Source organism: Symphalangus syndactylus, chromosome 22 (genome assembly GCF_028878055.3).
Source record: "Symphalangus syndactylus isolate Jambi chromosome 22, NHGRI_mSymSyn1-v2.1_pri, whole genome shotgun sequence".
Classification (NCBI taxonomy): Eukaryota; Metazoa; Chordata; class Mammalia; order Primates; family Hylobatidae; genus Symphalangus; species Symphalangus syndactylus.
The window spans coordinates 11785925-11808021 of NC_072444.2; the positions used below are offsets into that span (position 1 = coordinate 11785925).

At 48.8% G+C, this 22097-nt stretch overlaps 1 protein-coding gene across 2 annotated transcripts in view; it reads left to right on the forward strand.

Annotated features, from left to right (window-relative positions):
• STMN1 (stathmin 1) overlaps positions 1-5673 on the forward strand; it is a 28749-nt gene extending 23076 nt beyond the window's left edge. For both annotated transcript variants that reach the window (XM_063631622.1, XM_055262737.2), the window contains exons 2-5: positions 1207-1281; positions 2117-2289; positions 4577-4768; positions 5163-5673. In XM_063631622.1, the coding sequence (XP_063487692.1) occupies positions 1269-1281; positions 2117-2289; positions 4577-4768; positions 5163-5234 (450 nt within the window). In that variant the 5' untranslated portion in view covers positions 1207-1268 and the 3' untranslated portion in view covers positions 5235-5673. The remainder of the gene's footprint in view (positions 1-1206; positions 1282-2116; positions 2290-4576; positions 4769-5162) is intronic.
• Positions 5674-22097: the final 16424 nt, after the last annotated feature.

Consider the following 22097-nt stretch of genomic DNA (forward strand, 5'->3'; position numbering starts at 1 on the left):
GTGATTGAGGGGCGGCGCTCCCGGGCCCCACGAGGGTTCTTCTGTCTTCGCGGCCGGACGCGCGGACAGCTTGGGTGGCGGCAGGTTGGGCATGGGGACGGCGGGAGGCAGTGGCGAGCCCACCGCGGTGCCACTCGGGGGCCTGTTCCCAGGGCCTGCCCCACTCGCTGAACTGTGATGGGGGTGGTGGCGGCGGCGGCGGCCTGGAGGTGTTTTTGGCGGGAGTTGGGGGGGCGTCCGCGCCGGGGGAGTCAGGCAGGGGCGGAGTTACCCGGATTGGACCGTTAGCCCCGCCCACCCCTCCCCTTCCCACGCGCGCGGGCTCTGGGGCGTTGAGTTCGGGGAGATTCGAAAAGGCGCGGGGAGGAAGGGGGCGGGGCCAGGGGCCGGAGCGCAGGGCGTGCTCTGATTGGCCGGGGGCGACCGGTCCTCTTTTCCTCGCCTGGACCAGGGCCACGCCCATCCTGGGTCCGGTGCTGCGTCTAATTCTCTGCTTTTCCTAAATCTTGTTGCTGCCTCTGATTTTAATTCCCAGCTTTTGGGAACCTGTCATCCTACGTTTTTGGTACTAGCTGGCGTCTACAAAAGTCATAATGTTAGAAAGAACAACAAGAGATACAGCATTTTTCATGACATAGCGGCAGCAAATATAAGTCAAAATCTAGAGTTTCATAAACATTTTGCTTGCTGTTGGGCAAGGAAGCTTAAACCTGAGGGACAATAGGAGTTCAACATTATTGGTTACTATTAGCTTGGGCGTTTTCTTATCCACCACGTCAGACACAGACAAAGCAGGGGTGGGTATTTCATTTGCACAATGAGTTGTAGGCAGTATTAAGATGGCTCCGGGGGCACTGTTGAGTTGAATCTGGAATATCTTTTTACGGTTTCGGGAAAATGTTAAAAGAGTTTATGAGGGAAAAAAATCCTTCACCCTTGTGACTTCGTCTGATTTTAAAAATCCAAGAGTTTTATGACCGAGAAAGCTCAGTTAACTTGATTTTCTGCAACCAATATCATATTCAGGTCATATTTCCCACTGTTTATTTAGTAGATTTTGATAATTTTTTTCGTGGTTAACTTAGACGTCTTCATTCCACGTATTTTTCTGACGATGTATGTAGATGTGTTGTGAGATCTTTTTTGGGTTGATGACATATAGAAAGGCAAAGAAAGTGATTGCATGTTTTTGAAAATCATTTTCAGGGCTTTCCTTATCCCAGTTGATTGCGCAGAATACACTGCCCGTCGCTTGTCTTCTATTCACCATGGCTTCTTCTGGTAGGTAATCAATTTGGAAAAGCTGAAATTGTGATGGGCTTATGATTTTACATTGAGATGGCTCAGGTCTTCGCCTTTAATTTGGCACTTACGTTTTGGTCTTATCCAAAACCTATTTTATGAATAGGAGAAGAATTTAAAAATGATTATCACTTGAATGTGCCAAGAGCTCATAATTATTAGACAGTTTGGCTTAGTCTAAAGCAAAATTGTGGAGTTTGCACAAGTCTTGTTTATGAAAGCGATTGTCAGATACTGATGTCTCAAAACAGTATTAATCCAAAAACGTTGAGCTTTGTTTTTCTGGGAGATGGTTTTTATTTTTTTTGAGACAAGGTCTCACTCTGTTGCCCAGGCTGGAGTGCAGTGGCTTAATTATAGCTCACTGCAGCCTTGACCTCTGGAACTCAAGTGGGCTCAAGCAATTCTCCCACCTCAGCCTCCATAGCATCTGGGACTATCAGCATGGGCCACCACACCCGCCTAATTAAAAAAATTTTTTTTGTCGAGGTGGGCTTTCCCTTTGTTGCCCAGGCTGGTCTCAAACTTCAGGGCTCAAGGGATCTTCCCATGTTGACCTCCCAAAGTGCTGGGATTATAGGCATAAGCCATGGTACCCAGCCTTGGGAAATGGTATTTAGATAATATCTTGCCTGCAAACACATCTTCCCCTAGTGTCAGTAGGCTGATAGGAATAAAAAGGGGAAAAAACACAACTTTCCTCATCAGCCCTAGTTTAATACGTTAAATTGATTTGGGTTTTAGAAAATTATAGTACAGTTTATTAGAATAGGAGAATCCTGGTTTTCTGAATTATAAATATAATCAATTCTAGATATCCAGGTGAAAGAACTGGAGAAGCGTGCTTCAGGCCAGGCTTTTGAGCTGATTCTCAGCCCTCGGTCAAAAGAATCTGTTCCAGAATTCCCCCTTTCCCCTCCAAAGAAGAAGGATCTTTCCCTGGAGGAAATTCAGAAGAAATTAGAAGCTGCAGAAGAAAGACGCAAGGTAAACGACGCAATTCACAGAAAGCAGGATATTAATTTATGTAATGGGCAGATCAATTTTATTTCTGTAACAGGAAGAAAACAGAATTGTAGCTGCACTGTGATTATTACTTATGCCAGTGACTGGAAGGAAATACCAGTCCTCATTTATTGAACTCCTGTTCCGTGCCCAGCTCCTTTGCTTATATTTTTCTCCTTTAATACATGGTGTTGCCTCAAATAATGGAAATTAGAAACCGTTTCAGGAATGTTAAGTCGTTTTTCTGCAGTCATACAACTAGTAAGTGTTGGGGTCAGAATTCAAGCCCTGGTCTATCTTAAACCAAAGCTCATGCTTCTCTCATGCTTCCTCTTTGAAAAGATTTGTTGCCAGATGATTCTTTGGCATTTTGGTTTTGTTTTTTTTTTTTTTTTTTTTTTTGGTTTTTTTTTGAGACGGAGTCTCGCTCTGTCACCCAGGCTGGAGTGCAGTGGCGCGATCTCGGCTCACTGCAACCTCCGCCTCCCGGGTTCACGCCATTCTCCTGCCTCAGCCTCTCCGAGTAGCTGGGAATACAGGCGCCCGCCACCACGCCCGGCTAATTTTTTGTATTTTTAGTAGAGACGGGGTTTCACCGTGGTCTCGATCTCCTGACCTCGTGATCCGCCCGCCTCGGCCTCCCAAAGTGCTGGGATTACAAGCGTGAGCCACCGCGCCCGGCCGGTTTTGTTTTTTGAGAGCTGTACAATAAAGACATTTTAAATTGCTAGTGTGATTATGTCATTCAGCTGGTATCATGGTAGCTTTTCTCTTATCTAAACAATTCTATTATAACTATCTTTAAAAGCTAATCAGAAGAATCAAATATTAATATGCTAGTTGTAGAAAATTTGGGAAATACAGAAATTTATAAACGGGAATTAAAAGTATTCATTATCCCACTTCCCAGAAGCAACCAGTGTTAACATTTTGGTGTGTTTCTTTCCATTCAGCGTTACTCATTAACAACTGTACGTAACTTTTCATTTAACTCCCTTTCCCAACAACCCTGATAGGATTGATTTTAAAGCTGAGGCAAGTAAGGCACAAAAGGTAAGGTAATAACCTTCCCCAGACCAGCATAGTGTGATTTGTAGTATACACACACACCCGCCCGAAGAGCCTCAGTGCTTACACTAAGGAGTCGTCTTCTATACTTCTATGTAATAGTGTGAGTTCATGGAGTAGGAGGAAGCAATACAACCAAAGGTTGGACAGTGGAAAGCTTTTTAGACATCAACCCTGGCCCTGCAGTCATTAGCCTGTGCTTTACATAGTAACTGGCTAAATATAGTGAAACTCCCATCATGACTAGGATTTGGCAGCAGAGAACCAGTAGCACCAGTGGCAGATGCTCTGTGGTTATCCTGCAAGTCAGTGGTTCCAGTGTGTTTTGAATATGTTTTGAGAACAAGTTGTTCTGTTGAAGGGGTCATACCAAGGTATGGTCTGGTAGTTAATGCAGTTTCCTGAGACAAAAGCTAATAAGCCTTTTCCTTGAAACAAATTTTTCTGTCTTAAATAGTAATCTACAGGCTTAGTCTTAAATTTCCTGTCATTGTTTTATCAGTTATGGTTAAAATTTTTACAATGAGCTAGTTTTCTTTGGGTAGCTTTTGAAGTTAATTAGTGAAATTCTTTACAATAAAAGTGCCACTGCCAAGTACATATTCTTCAAGTCATCCAGATACCATTAAGCAGTAAATCTTACAAGGATTTCCTTAAGGACTAATTGGGTAAGAGATTTCTGAACAGATAAGCACTTTTCCAAAGTTAAATACAAATACTAGAAAAAATATCATTTTCACAGTATTTTATGACATGGATAATTCAGGTCCTAATTTCAGTGTTATTTAAAGGGACCTTATTTTCTGCCCCTTTTCAGTTCTCTTAGTTAATTATTTTTATTGTAATTTTAACTAATGCTGAATACATTTTATTTTTTGAGGCAGAGTCTCTGTCACCCAGGGTGGAGTACAGTGGTGTAATCTCAGCTCACTGCAACTTCCACCTCCTGGGTTCAAGCAATTTTCCTGCCTCAGCCTCCCAAGTAGCTTGGACTACAGGCACCCGCCACCATGCCCGGCTAATTTTTGTATTTTTAGTAGAGGTGGGATTTCCCCATGTTGGCCAAGCTGGTCTTGAACTCCTGACCTCAAATGATCCACCCACCTTGGCCTCCCAAAGTGCTGGGATTACAGGCGTGAGCCACCACGCCCAGCCTGAATACATTTTAGAGTGCCTACCCTATTAAACTTTTTTTTTCCAGTCCCATGAAGCTGAGGTCTTGAAGCAGCTGGCTGAGAAACGAGAGCACGAGAAAGAAGTGCTTCAGAAGGCAATAGAAGAGAACAACAACTTCAGTAAAATGGCAGAAGAGAAACTGACCCACAAAATGGAAGCTAATAAAGAGAACCGAGAGGCACAAATGGCTGCCAAACTGGAGCGTTTGCGAGAGAAGGTTGGTTTCTTACCTTGTAAAAGGGTTGAGCTTGGAGTTTGATGCACCAGTGAGTTGGCTTGAACTAAGTGCTTTGATAAAAGATGTTTGGTGTCTTTTTGTCATCCATTTTGGGGCTTAACATGTTAAATGAAAGGTATATTTTAAGATGGAATATTCAGTAATTCCCAGCATAATTGCACAGTCCTTGGAAGACCAGTAGGCAGCTTGTTAGGTTCTACAAGGGACCCAGGAGATTAGATGATGTCTCAGAACTTAAATTGTGTGGTTCCCACAGGCTGTAATATACGCACCGAGGTTGTGTTGGGCCTCTCTGAGGTGGGGGCTGGGGGTTGTGACTTGACAGGCTTTTTTTTTTTTTTTTGACTGATGACACCTTACCCTTCCTTTACAGGATAAGCACATTGAAGAAGTACGGAAGAACAAAGAATCCAAAGACCCTGCTGACGAGACTGAAGCTGACTAATTTGCTCTGAGAACTGACTTTCTCCCCATCCCCTTCCTAAATATCCAAAGACTGTACTGGCCAGTGTCATTTTATTTTTTCCCTCCTGACATATTTTAGAAGCTAATGTAGAACTATATAGGTAGATCAGACTGTAAGATGTTGTTTTAGGGGCTAAAGGGGAGAAACTGAAAGTGTTTTACTCTTTTTCTAAAGTGTTGGTCTTTCTAATGTAGCTATTTTTCTTGTTGCATCTTTTCTACTTCAGTACACTTGGTGTACTGGGTTAATGGCTAGTACTGTATTGGCTCTGTGAAAACATATTTGTGAAAAGAGTATGTAGTGGCTTCTTTTGAACTGTTAGATGCTGAATATCTGTTCACTTTTCAATCCCAATTCTGTCCCAATCTTACCAGATGCTACTGGACTTGAATGGTTAATAAAACTGCACAGTGCTGTTGGTGGCAGTGACTTCTTTCGAGTTAGGTTAATAAATCAAGCCATAGAGACCCTCCTGGTTGATACTTGTTCCAGATGGGGCCTTTGGGGCTGGTAGAAATACCCAACGCACAAATGACCGCACGTTCTCTGCCCTCAGTTTCTTGCCCCAGTGTGGTTTGCATTGTCTCCTTCCACAATGACCACTTTGTTTGGATGCCTCAGCCCAGGTCAGCTGTTACTATATTCTTTCAGATGTTTATTTGCAAACAAGCATTTTTTGTTCTGTGTCCCTTTTAAAAGGCAGATTAAAAGCACAAGCGTGTTTCTAGAGAACAGTTGAGAGAGAATCTCAAGATCCTACTTGGTGGTTTGCTTGCTCTACTTTACAGGTGGGGCATGTCCTCATCCTTTCCTGCCATAAAAGCTATGACGCGAGAATCAGATTAATAAAACTTCATGTGCTGCTGTAGCAACTCCTGTGAAATGACTAAAGGGAACCTTAATTATTTCTAAAGTAGCATTTGACTCGGGTGGTTAAGGTTGGCAGATACGTCATCTTGTATCCAGAGGCTGTAATAGTCCCCATTGTCAGTGCTTTGCCTCTCAATTCAGGGAACGCCTTTGGCAGCTTTCCTGTGCTGTTTGGGAAATAGCCTAATTATACATATTTTGTGCCTCTCAGACATCTGTATAAAGCTCTTGGAAGCCAAGCACTTAGCAGCAAAAGATGATTGCTAATACTGCGGCGGAGTCCACGTGTGGCTAATGCATGTGCCTCTGCTGCTTGGGCTGTATCTTGAGATTGGGGTTTTACTAGACTTATTCATGAGAACAGTAACAGCCTACCTCAACTTACCTCCTAAGACTGTTAGGATTAAATGGGTTTGTGGCAAGAGAGCACACTTAGAACATAGATATTTAGCATTCCATATAAATCACGATTACTGTTTTCAACCAGAGGCTGAGTGATCTAAGTTTATACTCTCCAGTTGGAAATTATGCAGTTTTTATATTCCTTAAATTGACTTTTAAATTTACTTAAATGATCAATCAGAGGAATTCTGAACAAAGCTTGGTTTAAAGAGTTACGCCCATGTAGGGCAAATAGGAGCAAGTGCAAGTATAGCTGAATACAACAATAGGTTCTGAGCAATATCTAAACCAAGAGGACAGGAAGAGGCTTGTGTGCAGTGGTGCAGCACAGTTCATCTTCGCTCCTGTCTCTGGCACATAGTAGGTGCTCTGGAATCTTTAAAATACCAGTTCTGAGTAGATGGGAATATAAAGAGGGCCTGAGGGTAGAAACTTGGCATAATGATACGAGGTGTCCTACAAGTGGCAGTGAGCTTTTGTTCATCTAAGACATTTAGGGAGAGAAACTGGCCTCAGGAGAAAGCAAGGGAAGGATCAACATAGGCCTGAAAGGATGCCCCGTCAGTTACCACCCATCCCATGGTGGCCCTGACTTCCTATCAGAGGGCGATCCTGAGCCCCTGCCTTGTGACAGGCTTAAGTCACAGGAAACTGAAGGGGATGCATCTTACCACAGAAATAGAAGCTCTGGCTTTTCTATTTCACCTTGACCTTTGGAGAAGCACTTAGTCCTGGGCCCCCATTTTCTCCTGGATAAAATGAGACGGTTGGGGGAGATAAGTAACTTTCACTCCCCCATTCTTTGCATCTGGCTTGGAGTGAAGAGGAGGAGCGTTGGCACCTACAAGCTTCTGGGGAAGTGTCTCTTGGTATGCTTTCCTGGGCCCGGTGTTCTCTGCCGTCACGGGAGTCTGTGTCTGTCCCAGTGGGGCCAGCCTCTCCCGGCAGTACTTCCAATAGGTTGGCCTAATAAGGCCAGAGTGGTTTGACAAGCAGTCGGGGCTGTCACCAAGGAGCAGACTCCATTCCTTTTGTCTTGAATGGAAAATAAGGCTTGTCCCTTCCTGAGGATTTTGTACTTGAGCCTTATGGTTGACTGGGCTCAGTGGAGAGAGGTTTGAAGTACGTGAAAGAGGCCCTTAAATTAACATTTGACAAGCACCTAGATTGTGCTCCACACTGGCCTACGTGCTAGGGATGGAGAAAAGATGGGGTGGCGCTAGCATATCACGTGCCCATGTGAGGGGAAGGAGAGCTGTAGAATGCTTACCTGAGAGTGAGGCTCTCGACCACATATTTGTACTCACCAGGGTGCTTTAGTGCTGTGGTGAAAGGAGTGACCAGAGAGGGCTTTGTGGTCTGGGAAGCTTTGAGAGGAGAAAAGACTTGAGCTTGTCCTTTCGGAAGTCAGATGAACCTTCCAAGCCAAACCCCAATGAAGCACTTAATTTTTAAACACTTAATTAGCCTGTGATTGCCACATGCACAGAGGACCTGGCATAGTTAATGGCCTTTGGCAGGCCCTCCAGGCAGGCCCCTCCCCATTTCTTTATTCTAAGCAGCCGAGGCTCTTTGAAGGCTTTTGAACGTGGGGGCTGCAGTGGTCAGTAACAAAACCATTTTAAGGAAGAGAAAGTAGAGGCAGGGTGAGTTGACCGGAGAGTGGCTGCCATTCAGGCTACGGTGGCCATGGTGGCTGTTGGGGCAGCACAGGGATGAGGTGGGAGGGCCTGCTGGGCTCTGGAACGATCCATGTGACTGATACTGCACTGAGGAACTGGGACATGTGCTCTCAACTTGGGAAGCTGGAGGAGAAAAATCACTCCACTTGGGAGAATGGCAGTGCCACTATTTACTGAGCACTTAACGTCCAGGCATCGTGTTTTCTCCACCATACAGAGAAGTGAACAGGCGATGTAAGGTACCCAAGGTCCTAAGCTAGTAGGAGAAGCTTACCCAGGCAGACCTGCTCTAGGCCCTGCACAGGGAGGGGGGCTGCTCTGACAGCTCAGCATCCCCTCGTTGCCCGGAACAATTCTCCTCTGCCTCAGACCTGCTCATAAGACTCAGTGAGCAAATGAAAGCCCTACTATTCAGCCAGTCCCACATCCTTAAAAAGGCAGGGCCTCTTATCCTTGCGTGCCTTGGACTGAGGTCTCATCCCCCACCCCCAGCACTTTTATAAAGGTGCTCCTGTCTACTCTATCATTCTCCCAGTGGAGACTTCTGATTTTCAGTGATGTTTTAGCTGTCCCGGTAAACCTGTGCACTCAGATGACAGTTTGGCTGCCTTACTGCGAATTCATTTGTTTGAATCACTGTTAAATGTGGTTCATTTAGGAATGCAGAAGATAAAGGCCAAGTTTTTTTTTCTTTTCTTTTTTTTTTTTTTTTTTTTTTGAGACAGTCTTGCTCTGTTGCCCAGGCTGGAGTGCAGTGGCACGATCTTGGCTCACTGCAACCTCCGCCTCCCCAGTTCAAGCGATTCTCCTGCCTCAGCCTCCCAAGTAGCTGGGATTACAGGCACGCGCCACCGTGCCTGGCTAATTTTTGTATTCTTAGTAGAGACAGGGTTTCACCATGTTGGCCAGGCCGGTCTTGAACTCTTGACCTCATGATCTGCCTGCCTCGGCCTCCCAAAGTGCTGGGAATACAGGGATGAGCCACCGCACCCAGCCAGACCAAGTTTCTTATAGAAAAGCTTCCCCTTTTGGGTGGAGGTTGGACTAGATGCCCTAGAAATTCCCTTCCAAATCCAAGACTGTGATTCTCTACAGGGTTGGACTGCAGACCACCTGAGATCAGAGACCACGTCACAGACACAGAGCTGAACTCCAAGGACCCAGACACATTGCTGGTGAGCCCAGTCTCTTGACACTTGCCTCCTCCCTTTTTGCCCAGGTGAAACGAAGGTCCAAAATGTCCCTGTGGCTGAGGCCTCTGCCAGCAGAAGCTGGTGTTCTGTACTTAAGGGCGTAGGAAAGGGTTTCTGACTTGTTTCGTACATGCACTTAGATTTTCAAAACTTAGTTGTAGGGTTTGATGAGCTCCAAAATGCAGCAGCTTCGTGGAAGGGCTCTGGTTCATAGCTAGAAAGGCCTGGCCTTCTTCCATCGTGGCCAAGAGCAGAGCAGTACCTTCCCAGTCCTTGGGCACCATATCCTACTGAGATAAGTAGGCTGCTGAAATTGGATCCATAGGAAGAAAAAACAGACAGGAAATGAGCCAGCTACCTCATTGCAGCCGTCTCTACAGAAGAGGACTGAGCCTCTCCCGGGCCTGGAGCTTCCAATCCCTGTGGCCTCCTGCTCCCCTCTCTGGCAAAAAGCCCCAGTATTCACTGGGATGGGGAGGTCCCCATGCTAAGCCTAGCCTCCCCTCTTCCCTGCTCTCACAGCTCTCTACTTAATAGCAGCAACTAATAATTATTTGCATTGTCTCAGTGAATCCCCAGAACAACCCTATGAGGTTATCATGGCCATTCCATAGGCGAGAAGTAAGGCAACTGGACCTAGATTAGGGGATTTACCTAAAATGACAACTAGCAAGCAGTAGAGTCAGGACTCAAACCCAGACTTTTAACCCCCATGCTGTACTGCAACTCCTCATGTATCACAAGTGTTACTCATTAATTCAAGTGTCTCCCCAGCTAGAATGTAGGGTCCCTGTCACATTCACCACTGGATCTCCTGGCTTGTGGTGGGAGGTTAATGTGCTACATTAAATAATGATGAGTGGCTGGGTACCTCCCACGGTCTACCTCAGGGCACTGGCTTTGTCCTCATCCTTTGTGGACCCCATGTGGAGTAAACCCGATTTTCTGGAAGCAAATGATGGGTCTGCACCAGCTTTGCAGATGGCTCTGAGGTGTACAATCCTTAATGGAATCCTCCCGGATCCGAACGCACAAACTGGTGGCCTGCAGCCAATGATGAACCATAGGCATGTTGCGTTCAGCCCATGCTGTGTTTTAAATTGTTGAATTAGCTGACAATTCCATGTGAAAATCTGATTTCAAGCTTATCTTGAAAAAAGCTGTCAGATCTGGCAACCCTGGGCTTGCAGTCCCACCCAGCGGCCGTCAGCGGACTCTGGGCAGTTGCTGCCCCCTCGAGGCGGGACTTGTGTTCTGCAGCTCTCCATCCCCTTGGGCCCACCCACTTCTGTCCTTCGCTGGATCCGCCCTGCCCCTGCTGGAGGCCCAGCGTTTGCAGTCCCTGACACAGAGAACAGTAACTCCATCACTCCAAGTCAGCCAAACTCTTCTTTAGATCAAAAGTCCAATCAGTATAAAAGGATGTATAATAGCCTGTAATCTCAGCACTTTGGGAGGCCGAGGCGGGCAGATCACGAGGTCAGGAGATTGAGACCATCCTGGCTAACACGGTGAAACCCCGTCTCTACTAAAAATACAGAAACAAGATTAGCCGGGCGTGGTGGCGGGTGCCTGTAGTCCCAGCTACTCGGGAGGCTGAGGCAGAAGAATGGCGTGAACCTGGGAGGTGGAGGTTGCAGTGAGCATAGCTCACGCCACCGCACTCCAGCCTGGGCAACAGAGCGATACTGTCTCAAAAAAAAAAGGACGTATAATAAAAGTGAATCTCCCTCCCTCCCAGGTCACCTAGCTGTCTCCCGTGTCTCCTTCCAGAGATGTGCTGTACCTCTAAGCCCAGTCACCAAACACTTGCTGGCACCTCTATGGGCCAGACACCAGCTGGGTATCAGGATCACATGGTACTTTTTCTTTTTTTTTTTTTTTTTGGAGACAGTCTGGCTCTGTCCCCCAGGCTGGAGTGCAGTGGCACCATCTCGGCTCACTGCAAGCCATTCTCTTGCCTCAGCCTCCCGAGTAGCTGGGACTACAGGCGCCCGCCACCACGCCCTGCTAATTTTTTTGTATTGTTAGTAGAGACGGGGTTTCACTATGTTGGCCAGGATGGTCTCGAACTCCTGACCTCGTGATCCGCCCACCTCGGCCTTCTAAAGTGCTAGGATTACAGGCTTGAGCCACCGCGCCCGGCCTCATGGTACTTTTTCAAAATATGAGACTCGGGACCCTCAGACCTTTGGAGGTAGAATTTCTAAAATTGGAACCAGCCTGTGGCTGGGTGTGGTGGCACACACCTGTAATCTCAGCATTTTGGCAGGCCGAGGAGGGAGGATCACTTGAGCCCAGGAGTTAGAGACCAGCCTTATTTAGAGACATAGCGAGATTCTGTCTCTAAATAATTAAAAAATAAAAGTAAATAAAAATAAAATTGGAGCCCCAGTGTCTAGAATTTCTTTTTTCAGACAGGGTCTCTCTCTCTGTCATCCAGGCCAGAGTGCAGTGGTGCAAACACAGCTCACTGCAGCCTCAACATCCTTGGCTCAAGCAATCCTCCAACCTCAGTTTCCAGAGTAGCTTGGACTATAGGTGCATGTCACAATGGCCGGCTAATTTTTGTATTTTTTGTAGAGACGAGATTTCACCATGTTGGCCAGGCTGGTCTCAAACTCCTGAGCTCAAGCAATCCACCAGCCTCGACCTCCCAGAGTGCTGAGATTACAGGCACAAGACACCGTGTCTGGCCTAGATTTTTTTTTTTTTTTATTAATTTTTTTTGCATACAAAAACAATAAACATTTTCTAAAAATACATACAAACAAAAAGATGCGTATCAAACATATTAGGAAGGTTGCACATGGGAAGTCGGGGAATAGAAATGGGGGTGGGAGTTAAAATAAATGAGAGAGGGACTTTATATGGATCAGTGATAATAACTCAATCCTCTATTTGACAAAGAAGAGGGAGAAGGAAGAGGAAGAAAAAGAAAGTGGGATAAAGGATCAGAAAGGGAGGAAAATAGAAAAAATTAGAGTATGACTCCAGGGTAGACCTGTTTTGTTGTCATTGAGTTGGTTGGTTGGTTTGTCTGTTGTATTCTTCATGTTTCGCCAAGTTGGCCAGACTGGTCTCGAACTCCTAGCCCGAAGTGATCAACCCGCCTCGCCCCCCAGAGTGCCGGGACCACAGGCGTGAGCCACCACGTCCAGCCCCCACATTGCTTCTGGCCTCCGTGGTAGACCTCCCAGACGGAGCGGCCAGGCAGAGGAGCTCCTCACTTCTACCCAGACACGGGGCGGCCGGGCAGAGGGGCTCCTCACTTCCCAGACGGGGCGGCCAGGCAGAGACACTCCTCACTTCTTCCCAGACGATAGGTGGCCGGGCAGAGGCGCTCCTCACTTCCCAGACGATGGGTGGTCGGGCAGAGGCGCTCCCCACTTCCCAGACGATGGGTGGCCGGGCAGAGGCGCTCCTCACTTCCCAGACGATGGGCGGCCGGGCAGAGGCGCTCCTCACTTCCCAGACGGTGGGTGGCCGGGCGGAGGTGCTCCTCACTTCCCAGATGATGGGTGGCCGGGCAGAGGCGCTCCTCACTTCTTCCCGGATGGGGCGGCCGGGCAGAGGCGCTCCTCACTTCTTCCCGGATGGGGCGCCCGGGCAGAGGCGCTCCTCATTTCTTCCCGGACGGGGCGGCCGGGCAGAGGCGCTCCTCACTTCCCAGACGGGGCGGCCGGGCAGAGGCGCTCCTCACTTCCCAGACGGTGGGTGGCCGGGCAGAGGCGCTCCTCACTTCCCAGACGGGGCGGCCGGGCAGAGGCGCTCCTCACTTCCCAGACAGGGCGGCCGGGCAGAGGCGCTCCTCACTTCCCAGACGATGGGTGGCCGGGCAGAGGCGCTCCTCACTTCCCAGACGGGGCGGCCAGGCAGAGGTGCTCCTCACCTCCCAGACGGGGCGGCCGGGCAGAGGCGCTCCCCACTTTCCAGATGGGGCGGCGGCCGGGCAGGGGTTGCAATCCCAGCACCCTGGCAGGCCAAGGCAGGCGGCCGGGGGGTAGAGGCTGCCGCGAGGCCAGACCACGCCACCGCACTCCAGCCCGGGCAACACCGAGCACTGGGTGAGCGAGACTCCGTCTGTAGTCCCAGTACCTCGGGAGGCTGAGGCAGGCAGAGCAGTCGGCGTGAGGAGCTGGCGACCAGCGTGGCCAAGATGGCGAACGCGTGCCTGCATCCAAAGGAGAAAAGGCAGGCAGGGGTCGCGCGCGCCGGCAGTCCCAGGCAGTCTGCGGCGCGGGCAGCAGCAAGCCGAGTAGATTGTAGCCTGGGCCAGAGAGGGAAAGAAGAAAGAAAGAAAGAAAGAGAGAGAGAGAGAGGGAGGGAGGGAGGGAGGGAGGGAGGGAGGGAAGGAAGGAAGGAAGGAAGGAAGGAAGGAAGGAAGGAAGGAAGGAAGGGATTCTTTTTTTAAGCCAACGTTTCTGTTGCTCACCTAGCCTGGTGGAGATGGGCCTGCAGCTGCACCCATCACAGCCCCTGCTCACAGTGTGCAGACTGTACCCTGCACAGGAGATCTCACCAAGGATATGTGGGGCCTGAAATCCAGTCATACCCTACAACCAAGGCACACATTACATTCCCTCATCTTCCCAGGAATAGGCACCACTTCCTAATTTACCATGTTACCCATCCAATACAAACACAAGGAGACCTGTGCTCCGCTGTGGGACACAGATAGGGGCTCCTCAGGATGCAGGCCCAGGATGACTTCCTGTAGGAGATAATGCTTGGGCCAAGTTTGGTTTAGGGAGTAGAAGCAAAGAAGTCACCTCTCTACTCTTTACCTCCCTAACCCAGGCTACCCCACCCCACAACTCCCTGTGGTTATGAGGGATACCACCATTCTCCTGGCCACTGACAGGGACACTTTAATAACAGTACACATTGGCTGGGCGCAGTGGCTCACACCTGTCATCCCAGCACTTTGGGAGGCCGAGGTGGGCGGATCACCTGAGGTCAGGAGTTTGAGACCAGCTTGGCCAACACGGTGAAACCCCATCTCTGCTAAAAATACAAAAATTAGCCAGGCGTGTTGGCAGGTGCCTGTAATCCCAGCTACTTGGGAGGCTGAGGCAAGAGAATTGCTTGAACCTAGGAGGCGGAGGTTGCAGTGAGCCGAGTTCACACCATTGCACTCCAGCCTGGGCAACAAGAACAAGACTGTGTCTCAAAAAAAATAAATAAAAACCAGTGCACATCAAGAAGGCCCTTGGGGACAGCTGGGGCATAAGTAGGTATCAGCCATACATCAGAGCAGTGTGCCTGCCCTGGGCTGCTTGGGGTTGACCAGCTTGGTGTCCAGAAATGCCTGCTGGAGCGAGTCGTGGTACAGGAACCTTGTGCTCTTGGAAGGTCTCCTGAGAGGCCCTGCAAAGCCAGAGTCCCTCTTAGCAGCTCGGATCAGCGCTATCAAAGTGTAGCTCGGGGATTGCTGCCAGCATACAAACTTTTACTGGTCTGCAGCGAGATAAGTACAGAAATTGAAAGTAAGCATTTAGAAATTTTTATAACAATTTTACAAGGTCTTGTCAAATGTTATTAAAACGAAGCCGAGGCTAGAATTTCACCTTTTTCATTTCTTTTTTTCTATTTAAACAAATTGTAAGGCCGGGCGCGGTGGCTCAAGCCTGTAATCCCAGCACTTTGGGAGGCCGAGGCGGGCGGATCACGAGGTCAGGAGATCGAGACCATCCTGGCTAACACGGTGAAACCCCGTCTCTACTAAAAATACAAAAAAATTAGCCGGGCGTGTTGGCGGGCGCCTGTAGTCCCAGCTACTCGGGAGGCTGAGGCAGGAGAATGGCGTGAACCCGGGAGGCGGAGCTTGCAGTGAGCCGAGATCGCGCCACTGCACTCCAGCCTGGGCGACAGAGCAAGACTCCGTCTCAAAAAAAAAAAAAAAAAAAAAACAAATTGTAGTAAAATATAGATAATATAAATGTACCATTTTAGCCATTTCTGAGCGTACAATTTCGTAGCAGTAAGTGCTTTCTCAGTATTGCGTAACCGCTAGTATTACATAGTGTATATTTTTAAAATTGTACAGAAGGATTAAGTTAGCAGCAGATTAAACATTGTTTTTCTTAAATTGAGCTTGAGAAGCGCTGGCCTAAATGGTAACCTGTGGGGAAGCCTTGATGGTTTGGAGGCTCCTAATTGAGTCCATTGCTTGGCTTTTCTCCCCAAATCGCGGAGTGGAATTAGGTCCCAGAGAACGGCGCGGGCTGAGGCCAAAGCTCCCACCGGGCTAGAAAACTGGGCAGACGGGCCGGGCGCGGTGGCTCACGCTTGTAATCCCAGCACTTTGGGAGGCCGAGGCGGGCGGACCACGAGGTCAAGAGATCGAGACCACGGTGAAACCCCGTCTCTACTAAAAAATACAAAAAATTAGCCGGGCGTGGTGGCGGGCGCCTGTAGTCCCAGCTACTCAGAGAGGCTGAGGCAGGAGAATGGCGTGAACCCGGGAGGCGGAGCTAGCAGTGAGATCGCGCCACTGCACTCCAGCCAGGGTGACAGAGCGAGACTCCGTCTCAAAAAAAAAAAAAAAAAAGAAAACTGGGCAGACGGGCACCACCCTTGGAGGGAAGCCAGCCAGGCCCTGCAAAGCCTGGGGTAGTGCTGTCCCGTGTGCCTGGGCCAGGAAGGCTAGATGAGAGGCCCGGGGGCGTTCGGTTTAGAGGCCCAGCAGGCTTTCCTTCTGACTCAGTGGAGGGAGGCGGTTGTTTAGAATCTTAGGAATCTCAGCTCCAGCTGGGAGGACCCTCGGCGACTCAGCCGTGGTGGCATCTACCCTCCTTGTTTAAAGAAGGAATCTGAGGTAAGAGAGAAAGAACTGGTTTGAGGTTGCAACCAGTTAGTCATGTAGTGATGGTCTCAAATACAGGCCTTTTAATTCCTAGGCAGAGGCAGGGCAGAGATTTTTTATTTTATTTTATTTTTTTTAAAGACAGTCTTGCTCTGTCTCCCAGGCTGGAATGCAGTGGCGCAATCTCGGCTCACTGCAACCTCTGCCTCAGCCTCCCTAGTAGCTGGGATTACAGGCACCCCACCACCATGCCCAGCTAATTTTTGTATTTTTAGTAGAGACGAGGTTTTGCCACGTTGGCCAGGCTAGTCCCAAACTCGACCTCAGGTGATTCGCCCACCTCGGCCTCCCAAAGTGCTGGGATTACAGGTGTGAGCCACAGCACCTGGCCTAATTTATTTTTAATTTTTAAATTTTTCTCAGACTTTAGTGAGCATAAGAATGGGCAGAGATTTTTAGAGTCACACAGAATAGTATTCCAGTTCTGGCTCTAAGAGCTCTTCAGGGGGCTTGGGCACCCATACCCTCATCTGTAAACTGCGGAGACCCCCTCACAGGCTGCATGAGTATTGAGCCCAGTGCTGAAACACCCAGCACAGGGCTGGCCCCTCCCTGCCCAGTGTTCCTGCCAGCTTCGTGGGTCTTCCCAGCCTGCCATTTCCCCCTCATTGTGTGTGTTGGTGGTGGGGGGGGAGGGCGGGCAGAGGAAGGCAGATCCTCTTCCCCAGAATGAGGACAGCAGGGGGCTCACAGCCTGCTGCACTGGCCCACCTCCACAGCCCTGTCCCCACTGGCCTTCTCTCTGTACTTGCCTCTGCCAACTCTCTGGGTCTTTAGCCTTTCTTTCCAAGATGCAGAACGTTTGTAAAACGAAGGGGTTGGACCGGAAGAACTCGTAAGTCCACTTTGAGAAGGGGAAGCTAAAGTTCAGATGCCTTGAAGTTCTGTGTGTTTTCTAGGAGGTCCAAACTCCCAGCATATCTGACTGGGCTGCCCCCGGGGACTGGGACATCTGCTTTTGTGTCACCTGGTTCCATCATTTCTCCCTCCTCTCTTTTCTTTCTCTTACATGACTGAAGTTGTTTGAGCTCTTAAACAATTTGCCGTGCATTGTATAGGCATTTTACATAATCCATCTGATTTTTTTTTTTTTAACATGGAGTTTTGCTCTTGTTGCCCAAGCTCGAGTGCAATGGCATGATCTCGGCTCACTGCAACCTCCGTCTCCTGGGTTCAAGCAATTATCCTGCCTTAGCCTCCCAAGCAGCTGGGATTACAGGTGCCTGCCACCATGCCCGGCTAATTTTTGTATTTTTAGTAGAGATGGGGTTTCACCATGTTGGTCGAGCTGGTCTTGAACTCCTGACCTCAGGTGATCCAGCCACTTCGGCCTCCCAAAGTGCTGGGATTACAGACATGAGCTGCCGTGCCCGGCCCTGACTGAATCCTTAAAACAACCTTGTGAAGTAAATACTATTCTCTTTTATCCCATTTTATAGATGAGGAAACTGAGGTTCAGAGAGGGTTAGGTCACTTATCCACTGCTAATTAGAGGCAGAGCCAGCAGGCTGCTTGCTCTGTCAATGCCATTTTCCAGATGGCGGGGTCCCATTCTGGCCTGAATTCATGGGGCTCAATATGGCAGTGCCTGTGCTCCCCTCTTCTTTCCAGTTTCTTCCAAAGGTCTCTGACTCAGCCCCCCCAATATGCTCGCCTAGCAGGATCTCCCCGGCTGCTGGGTCTGTCCCGCAGACACTGGCCGACCGACAGATGAAATGAGTAGTCAGACAGGTATGCAGTGTAACAGCAGCAGCTGGACGACTGCCTGGCTCTAGTGGCCAGAGAGGAGCCCCGAGAAGCTGGAGCTGCTTGCTTTTATTCCGTGCAGGCACAATGCCGAAAAGCTGGAGCCAACACAACCTGCAGGTAATTCACATTTATTCTTCCCCTGTCAGGGAACTTCATGTGCAGATAACCAGAGGTCAGTTTCTGGTCAAGATAAGTAAACAAGCCTGTTTAGAATAAATTCCCCCACACTCCCTCGTACCTTACTCCTTGCCCTCTGCCTCAGGGTTATGGAACAGCTGCCTTCAGCTGTTCTCTCCTGGGGCTTTGCAGAGCCCTCTGACCCTTCGGAAGGCCTGCTCCTTTTCCCTCTAGTTTCTCCCGCCACTGGCTGATCCCCTACACTGGGCAATCAGGGAAGAGGGCTGGGGTGTTGGTTCCAGTTTCTGACATACCTCACGTGTTGTGTTCCCTACCCCAAGCTCCTTCCTCTCCTTTCTCTTTAGATCTTCAAGAGCTAGAAGGTTCCCTAAGAGACCACCCAAAACAAGCCTCTCCATCCACGTATTCATTGAATGAATACACATCCAATCCTCCTACTTACCAGGCAGTGTTAAGGAGGGCCTGAGGATACAGCGATGAACAAGGCAGACAAGGTCTCTGCCCTTGTTTACATCCTGGGGGAGGAGACAGACTATAAAAGAGATTAGGATGAGTGCTGTGAGGATGAAAAGGGTGATATAACAGACAATGACTCTGGGCAGGCGCAGTATGTTCCTGGCAAAGGGAACTGCTAATGCCAAGGCCTGAGGGCAGGAACTAGCAGGTGTGAGGAAGGAGCCTAAGTGAGGCCCTCTTGGCTGGATGAGGTGGGCAAGGGGGACCCCATACAAGGAGGTGCTCAGGGTCCAGCTGTGTAGCCTGGGGCCAGGGCAGGGTTTGGTCATAGTCTGCATGATGCAAAGTTTCGAAGGGCTTTAAGGGGGGAGTGATGTGATCAGATTACGTGTGTAAAGAATTCTTCAGCCACCAGGAGGAGAATGGATGGTAAGGAGAGCCGGAGTGCACAAGGGAGAGACATGAGAGTGGCTTGGACAGTGAGGTGGAGGGTCATGGTCAGATTCAGGATCTAGGTCATGGTGAAGCTAACAGGACTGTTGGACTGGATGTGGGCATGCAGTGAGGGCTGACTCTTGGGCTTTTCACTTGGGAATCTGAATGAAGGGGGGTGCCATCTACTCAAACAAGCCTGGAGAAGGAGTAGGTGTGGGGGCATGGGTGGAGGGGAACAATGGTTTCATTTGGCCATCATGGCAGACCTTGCTGGCTGCTGTCCCAGGACTGAGTCTCTCCTCCCTTATAACGGAAACCTGAAAAGTGTTTTATTTTGTTGTTGTTGTTGTTTGAAATGAAAGATCTCACATATTTATTACTGAACCCAGCCAACCAATGCATTCATAACAGATTCAGAGAGGAAAAATATATTCCCAATAAAACATGTGTAACTGCAGATAATGGTGACATTTTCAGCTTGATTTGGTAACGTGATTGTGACCTTCAGACAGCATAAATGTGTGTGCCATCTCATGTGCAGTTCCTTAGAGACCCAGCTTGGTTCTTCTGCGATGTCTCCTTTTGGAGTTGTACCTGATTTTATTGCCAGTTTTCTTTTTTTTTTTTTTTTTTTTTTTGAGACGGAGTCTTGCTCTCTCCCCCAGGCTGGAGTGCAGTGGCGCGATCTCGGCTCACTGCAAGCTCCGCCTCCCGGGTTCACACCATTCTCCTGCCTCAGCCTCCCGAGTAGCTGGGACTACAGGCGCCCGCCACTGCGCCCGGCTAATTTTTTGTATTTTTTTTAGTAGAGACGGGGTTTCACCGTGTTAGCCAGGATGGTCTCTATCTCCTGACCTTGTGATCCGCCCGCCTCGGCCTCCCAAAGTGCTGGGATTACAGGCTTGAGCCACCGCACCCGGCCTTATTGCCAGTTTTCATCCTAATCCACTGGGGAATGGAACAATTTTGCTTTTGTTTCTTGACCAGGAATTGCTTAATCCTGAAAGTCTTGTGAGAAGACATGGCAAGAAGCGGAGTCAAGCACACACCACGATGGCGGAGAAAGGGAGAGAGGGGCCATTGTTTTTGTTGTTGTTAAGTAGTCACCTGTCTGGCTCCTTCTTGTACCTTTTGCCCTTTTCCCATCCTCCTTTTTCCTGGAACAGAGACGTGATACCTAGAAGGACAGCAGCCATCTTGTGATCATCAGGGTAAAAGTCACATGATGGCTGGGACAGGGAGATGGATAGATCCTGGGTCCTTGATAATATCATTGAGCTGACATACCAGTCTAGGCAAGTTGATCATTTTACTTGTTTAAGCCACTGTTTTTGAGCCACCACACCTGGCCCATTGTGGCTTTTCATTGCTTGCTGCTGAATGAAGTCATAGCTGATGGAGTCATGTTGAGTTCAAGATTTTTGGAGGAGGGACGTGGGTCTAGGGAAGGAGGATAGGTTACCCCTATACACTGAGCTAGTCAACCCAGGGCTCAGTCATTTATTCATTCAAGAAATATTTATTGAGGACCTCTATGCAGCAGCACTATCCCAGGTGCCGAGAATTTAGCAGCAAATAAAGCAACGGATCCTCACCCTTGAGGAGTTTGCATTCTGCTGTAATCAAGAAGCCAGCCTGACTTATGGGCAATGGCATTTCATTCAATCCCAAGGGTGGTGGGGTTTGCGGTGTGAACAGGTGATGGTGGTCGGGCACGGCGTGTCTATTCCCACAGCCCTCCTCACCCACTCGCGACGTTAGCAAATCAAAATGGCCAACATGTTTCTCCAGTGTTTCCTAGGAGCCAAGCAGTGTGCTGTGTTCTATCTCCGAGGGAGGTGTTCTGATTATCCCCACGTTATAGGAAGGTTAAGAAAGCAGCTCTAGTCACACAGCTAACCAGCGGTTGTGCTAGATTTAAACCCAGGGCTTTCTGACTCTAGAAATTCACTGACCCCCTCCCACCCCCGGGCAACCTCTTTAAAAAAAAAAACAAGGGCCGGGCACGGTGGCTCACACCTGTAATCCCAGCACTTTGGGAGGCCGAGGTGGGTGGATCACGAAGTCAAGAGATCGAGACCATCCTGGCCAAAACGGCGAAACTCCGTCTCTACTAAAAATACAAAAATTAGCCAGGCATGGTGGCATGCACCTATAGTCCCAGCTACTCGGGAGGCTGACGCAGGAGAACCACTTGAACTCGGGAGGCGGAGGTTGCAGTGAGCCAAGATGGCACCATTGCACTCCAGCCTGGCGACAGAGCGAGACTCCATCTCAAAAAAAACAAAACAAAAAAAACACATCTTTATTGTCTAGAAATCTGTATTTTCAAAATCCCCCATAAAAGATGCTGTTCTCTCACTTCCCCCATTTTCTTCCTTTTCTTCCATACCTCTACTATAAAGGACATTTTTATACCGTATTAAAACTTCACCCAGATGTCCAGACAGCTTCCCACCCATGTATTTATCTTATTTGCAAGCTGCATGTTCATGTAGCCATCTAAGATGCCAGATCGCCCTTGTACTCCATTCCCCACTTCGTTTCAGCATCACCGGCTTTCCTGTTAACCCACTGAGGAAAGCTTCAGGATTGAGGGGTAGACTTACCATAACTATAGGCAAATGCTACACACTCCTGGACAACCTCTTGGCCCCTTTTCCCGTACCCCTTTTTGTCATTGTTTAACAAACCATTTCCTGATTTCCCCTTTCTCCTTGCTTTGGAAAGGGACAATGTCTCTTGTTCATTCTAGTGGTCCAGGCACCTGAATGAAGGCTGGCAACCTTCATTCCTCCATCCCACTTTTTAAGAAGCTTTCTCTATGCTGAGTGCTGGGAATATAGACAAGTCACAGAACAAGACACACAGCCCAGGAGGGAAACAGGTAATTAACAGATGTCACAGTGTAATGGGTCTGGTAGGATAATCGAGGGACCAACCTTTCCTTGGTACAGGAAAGGGCATCCAAGTCAGAACAGGGTGGTGGGGACCAATCAAGGAGGGCTGCCTGGAGGAGTTGACACCTGAGCTGAGTCCCAGATGAGAA